This window comes from Eucalyptus grandis, chromosome 1, assembly GCF_016545825.1.
Source record: "Eucalyptus grandis isolate ANBG69807.140 chromosome 1, ASM1654582v1, whole genome shotgun sequence".
Classification (NCBI taxonomy): domain Eukaryota; kingdom Viridiplantae; phylum Streptophyta; class Magnoliopsida; order Myrtales; family Myrtaceae; genus Eucalyptus; species Eucalyptus grandis.
Window position 1 is genome coordinate 10,614,828 of NC_052612.1, and position 6,341 is coordinate 10,621,168.

Here is a 6,341-nt window from a genome sequence, read left to right on the forward strand (position 1 = left end):
CAGAGGTTCCAGAGAGGAGAACATACTTATCTACCGTAAAGTCCATTTGGCTTGGAGGACTGATCGTTTGGCTAGCCATGGCACATTGTAAATTGATATCATCAACCTGTGTTGGAAATCCGCCAGGAGTAATAGCATCATCTCCCATATAACTTGGATTATTCCAATTGTTTGTATATATGGGCTGATGTGAAGCTGGAAACACCGTGGGATTTCCAACACAGGCATTTTGGGACTGTTCTGATAATGGCAAAGCAGTTACAACATCGTGTCCTGGAGAAAGAACTAGAGCATTAATGTGGTTAGTAAATATGGGCCGACATGAGCACAAGTGTACGATCTTATAAAAAAAAATTGAAATGAGCAGACGACTTCATATTACGCGGAACCCAAATCATAAGGATCTGAAACATGTTGCTTTTATGTATTAAAAGTTCACCAATCAAGTGGAAAGTCCTATTTTCATCATTATTTCATAGGGCACATCTTTGAAAGTGCTTATAGGGAGAGAGAGTTTTGTGATCTTTGTATGTGCTGATAAGGAGAGAGTGTTTTGTGTTTTGGAGCACGTACCTTCAGCAGTGGAGCCCACATTCGCTGGAGGAGCTTCGGGACCAACAGGAGCAGCACAGGTACTTCGAGCCATATTATGTTGAGCAGGGGCGGGATGTTCGGAGACTTGATATTGGAAAGAGCTTGAGGCTTTCCCGATTGTATCTTCATGGTTCTGGAAGAAAAACACTCAGTATATCTCGCTCAAGCTGGACTAATGGAAGTATTTATCTCCACTATTCAAGGTACACGCTCTGACTTCAAGCTACAGTTGCTTTGCAATGGATGAACTTGCATTCGAAGTAAGTACTTAGTGCAGCATGGATAAAGAATAAAAAAAAATATTGAAAGAACCTCAATTCACTCTACGCCTATGGCTGCCCATTTCTCCGCCACATGAGGGCCAGGTGCTCGAAAGATGTAAGGGAGAGTACAGTGCAATCAAGGCAAGGGTCCGCAGGGCAAAGATGCAAAATTGATTTTGAAAGGACAAGTGAAGAATTAAAAACGCATCAACTCGTGCAGTATTGATCTTGGAAAGTAATGGTTGCAACGTGAATGTGTCAATCGTTCAAACTACAATATGATGATGAGTGCTTGAGATTTTCACGATGACATCGAATCAACTGCTGAAATTGCTCTCCAATTTACTTGTGCTTGTGTGTATAATTTTTACTCCGTAATACAGAAGGCCACTTAGATTTACAAGGTCACCATCCTCAACTTTGGGGACTTTTCATTGGAGAGGATATGGCCGTTTTAAAATTATTAAAAGTTGGTTGAAAATCTGACAGTTTTGGCATAATGGAAAGTTATGTGTGCATGTAAATGCTTTAATCGACATTGTAGATTAATTGTCTTGTCAATGTGCTCTGTTGGTGCTAAGCTTTTTCCTACCCCGGTTCTCTCTTCCCACCGGCGCCCCCACTGCGGGGTCGATCGTATGCTATGCTATATTGAACTACCTCAATTCATTTATACACCACAAGAAAAGGTGTGATAAGAGCTGACAAATATAGAGTAAATTTAACTGATACTCCGAGGTCGGAGGCTATCCCTTGCAGATTGCATAGCAAATATCGGAAAAAGTAGAATTTCCCAGTTACCTCCTGCTTGGGTGGAAATTCGTCAGCAGCACAATGCACCCGGTCTGCAGTATGGTCAGTGAGTTGACGGCCATTTTGATGATCATCTTCATTATCAAGAGACACGTGAAGGTTCCCATTCAGAAGGAAAGTTTTTGCGAGTCCTCGGAGTTCATCCCACTTCTTTTGTGTTATCGTCGTTCCAAGAATCTGCAATGAACAAACACAACATCATTCTTCTTTGTTTCAGGTAGTTCAATCCAAATTTGAGAACCCTGTGCTAAAAATCTCACAATTTTCATTCTATCAGACTCCGTGTTGAGTAGCTGGAAAAACTGTCCCACATTGCATATTCCTTCTTTACTCAGATTCTTGTGAAATGGTCCATTCTTCCCAATAGTTTTGATTCTCCAGACCTCATCGCCAGGTGCAAGTTCATCATGTTTCTTGTTTGCTATAAAGTGAAAAGAACATATTACAGGAAGAAATTGCAGTAACGCTACGATCAACTGGCCAAACAGAATTTTTTTGTGCAACTGAGACTCTCTTTACTACCGTCCGAAGTACAAAGGTAGATTAGATTAAGAAGGCCTTACTCCTTTCTTCAATAAGAAATGAAGCTTTATTTTGTAATTACCTCAGAATCTAAACATACTTATTTCTTAGAGCTAAAAGATAAAAGACTTATGGACTTACACTGTCCTCTATTCTCCTTCACACGGATTGGCTCCGTTATCGCTTCATGAATAGTCTCACGATATTCTGGTGATGCCCGTAATCCTAGCCTAAACGTCTTGCTCCTAGTCCAGCTTGAATTGTCGGTGAACTTTACATTATCCAGCACCCCAGTCCCTCTGTTAAGATTCACAAACCTTCCATTAAGTAGAGGCGCCTTCCCCTCACGTTCTTTCTCTATAGATTTCTCGAATCCTTCCCAGGTCCACTTATCATAACCGCCTATCTCAGAATCACCTTTAAGTGCCACAACTTCTACCTTAACAGAGGACTCTGGACCTAATTTGACAATATCGCCTGTGTTTGCATCGACTAACTTGACATCAATGGTTAGTTTCTGCTCAGTATAGATAAAAGAGGGGATTCCCTTTTCAAATTGAAGCTGCAAGTTTCTCCCTTCATCCCTCTTTCGACGTTTGCCAGGACATCTGTATTAATTCATCAATTAGCATTATAAGGCATTGAAAGACCCAAGCTCAGGCAAGAAATAGGTACTGCTTGGAAATAAGGACGAATGGAATCGTTCCACAATACAGTTTGATGAACCATTCCATTTTAACAAGATTGGTTTTAGAGTGCTTTAGCCAAAACTACAACACCTATGGTCAGTGCAAGGTATTGTTACTGCCCAAACGACCTTTTGCATGTGAGTGCTAAACTTATTCAAATGATATTACAGTATTTTTTAACTCAGCCATGAGATAACAGTGTTTGCACTAGTCACAGGCCAAATCAACATCAAGAAAGCTGAATATCTTTAGGCCTGACATCACCTGACCTACGATGGTGCACCAAAGAGTGACATGAGCGCAAATAGAGGATCATGTACCTAAAGCTAATAGCAATGAATTTCCTTTAATATTTTCTATCCAGGTTTGACCATATAAAAGCATAAACCCGGTGTTCTACCATGTACAATTCTTTCATGGGGGTAAGGGGATCCCAGATATATTTTGTGTGAAGATGTCATAGACAAATGAGCATGACAGCTCAATAGATAAGAAACATCAAATCAATGCCACCAGAGCAATTAAAGTATACTCTAACCTTACAGGCTGAACAAATGGAGAACTTGGGTGCTCCGACTCCGACTCTTCCCTTACCTGATGAAAATCCACCAATAATGAGGACGTGGAATAGCATACAACAAAGCTACGACTCTTTTTCTTTTTCTTTTTCTTTTTGGATTTTTTTTTTTTTTTTTTTGTTGTGGAGAAGAGCATCTTTATTTGATGTTTCCAAACTTTTCTACTAGCAACTTGTTGAACTCAACATCTAGCTTAAACTCCTTAAGTCCACTGAAGAACAATGAACAAGCAATTGCATAGTTGCAATAGAGAGTTATCTTGCACCTCTAGGTATTCTCTCCATACACACTTTTGTCACTTTTGGGTATAGGTAAGTTTTTATTGAAAGGTCGTTTGAGCTTGTTCAGGGATTATGGCATGGGTTACTTCAGTGCCATAACACCTGAACCTCTTTTTATCATTGTAAACCCATCTGCTTTGAGGCTGGATGGAAATTGAGGTCTCACTTCTCTTTATATGTTCGTGGCTCAAATAGACAGTGGAGATTAATTACCTAGCAGCACATTTAGGCAACCTGAAGGGATACGTTTCGCACTTTCAAGCATTTCATTGTCGATGTGCACATGGTTATCAAATTGGTTAAGATGATGCATGTACATCCTAAAGCATTTTCTAGGAGAAGAATCATTGTACATACAACCTCTTAAACTAGAATCTGGATCTCAAAATTGCCATTAGTCCAAGCAGAAGATTCATGACAACAGCTTTCCATATATTGCGGCATTTTCTTTGGCAACTGACGAGTTGATAATGCAATTCTAGCCCATCATAGTCAGTAGGTGAACGTGAACACAAAAATATGTGCGGTCTACAAAGCAGTAATCTACATGATTCTTACCTCTCCCTGAATAGTATCATCATCCTTCACCGATGAGGAAATCGGTTGCACTTTTTTACCTTTGGCAGTGTCGAGGATGCGACTGCATGAAGAAAATTAGCGCAGCAATTGGAATCCAATGTAGTTGTTATGGTGCAAACAAGTATATGAATAACTATAACTTTAACACCATCTATAGTACTCAATGCTATAGACAAAAACAACATCAGTTTCACGAAATGAGTGCTGTTGAATCTCCAAAATCTTGCACTTCAAACGTGCATGACTGAAATCAAGTTTTAGATGAGATTTGGAAGAATTCTCCCGAATTTGTGTCACTTGTATGCATTTCGTATGGAACCCGATTGACTTTTTGTGAATTTGCGGTAGGTAAAAAGGATAATCATGGGGGTGGTGAAGGGAGAGCCCCAATTGGTAGAAAAAGACCCACAAACCCTTGGGGTTATCTTGCACTTGGAAGAAGAAGTAGAAAAACAAGAAATATAGTGATAATTTGATTCTTTGTTGCCATAGTAAATAGGGAGAAAATCTAATTTCTTTCTTTTTATTTACAAATAAAAAATAGGAGTAATTAATAGGCGAACGACGGGAGAGGTCTAAGAAGAAATGAACATCAACAGAATGCAGAGACATATATAGATGAGTTCGCCAAACCCCATTATAGTAGGAAAAGCTCAAATACTGTTATGTTGGTGAGCAAACAAGTTTCTGGACCTCTAGTCTGTGTTAGCTTTTCAACTCTACCATTTTCCTTCTAATATAAGAACTCAAGAAAAGGCGTTCTACTCATAAATGAATTGCCCAGAAAAATTTCACAGCATAATAGTCAAGATAAACAAAGACACTTGTTGTTCCTCCAAATGAAAGTATCAGTACCTTCCGAAAAGATCAGCCAAGCGAGAATTTACATCCTTCAGTTCTTTGTTGACCTCTTTCAAGTAAGATTTTACAGGCTCCAGTTCTTCCCTGACCTGTTTAACATTGACAATCAGTGAGAATGAGAATACTCTTAAGCATGATTTGTCACATCCTTATAGAAGTTTCACTCCTATCTCTAGTTCTTTTACCCCTCCTCCCTCAAGCAATTTCTCAGGTGCAATATCTCATCAGTTTCACTGATGTACAACATATCTAAACTAAAGTTTGCTTCACTGGAATGTCTCACAATCAGCATTATTTTAGAAATGATGTAAAGACCACAACATCAGCCTAAAAAACGTGACTCAAATGCGGCATCACTCCTATTAAGAAAAACAAACTGTCGCATACTAGGGTTTGTCCTGCATCTGATAAAACAGACCAGCAGATAAAAATGCAATGGATCATTTGATCCCTCATAACTGAAATCAGCAAATGACATGGAAATGGCACTAACAAATAGTTTGCATGATGGAAACAACTGCAATTTCTACTCATCTTACCACTCTCTGGATTTCCTCTTTGGTCAAGAAACTCTTGGGCACATCATCACTTTCGAGTCCCCTTAACATCTTACTGCAAAACCATGTGTTTTAGGAAGCATGTTCACAGGAAACAGTAGCCAAATGGATAAAAATACTCTTCACAATATACATACAGTTCAAGAAGGTGGGACTATATCTTATTCGATGTTAATATAATGCAAAATAATATGTTCACATACAAACCCAATAAATGAAAGCACGGTTATTTAGGTCCATATGGGTCAAAGCCTAATAATTTGCATATAAAAACTCTAGGGTTCCTCTATTGAACGTTCCAAACTTGACGTCTTTTGATGTAATATTTCAAGCAACCGCTTCTTCTCTCTCAAACCTATAACCTCCAACAAAGAACTCATTCCTGTAGATTAGATCAAATTGAACCCTACTAATTGGTGGAGATTCCTCTTTAATCAAAAATCAAAGGGTTTTCACATTTTTTTATTTTATTATTATTTGAGGCGAATTCGAAATTGTTCGAATTGTATAATCGTTAATTACTGACATTGGTAAACGACCCAATGCGATTTGATTATAATTCAATTCGTGACGATCATAAGTAGAAAGTTCATATTCTTCAGTC

At 38.7% G+C, this 6,341-nt stretch overlaps 1 protein-coding gene across 1 annotated transcript; it reads right to left on the reverse strand.

Annotated features, from left to right (window-relative positions):
• Positions 1-1,522: 1,522 nt before the first annotated feature.
• Positions 1,523-5,788, reverse strand: LOC120295390 (calmodulin-binding protein 60 D-like). The gene is made up of 7 exons (XM_039316496.1): positions 5,720-5,788; positions 5,175-5,269; positions 4,299-4,380; positions 3,420-3,475; positions 2,334-2,800; positions 1,931-2,091; positions 1,523-1,847 (listed from the first exon to the last, which is right to left on the reverse strand). Exons 1-7 carry the CDS (start codon positions 5,786-5,788, stop codon positions 1,524-1,526), a joined length of 1,254 nt encoding a protein of 417 aa, XP_039172430.1. The 3' UTR covers position 1,523.
• Positions 5,789-6,341: the final 553 nt, after the last annotated feature.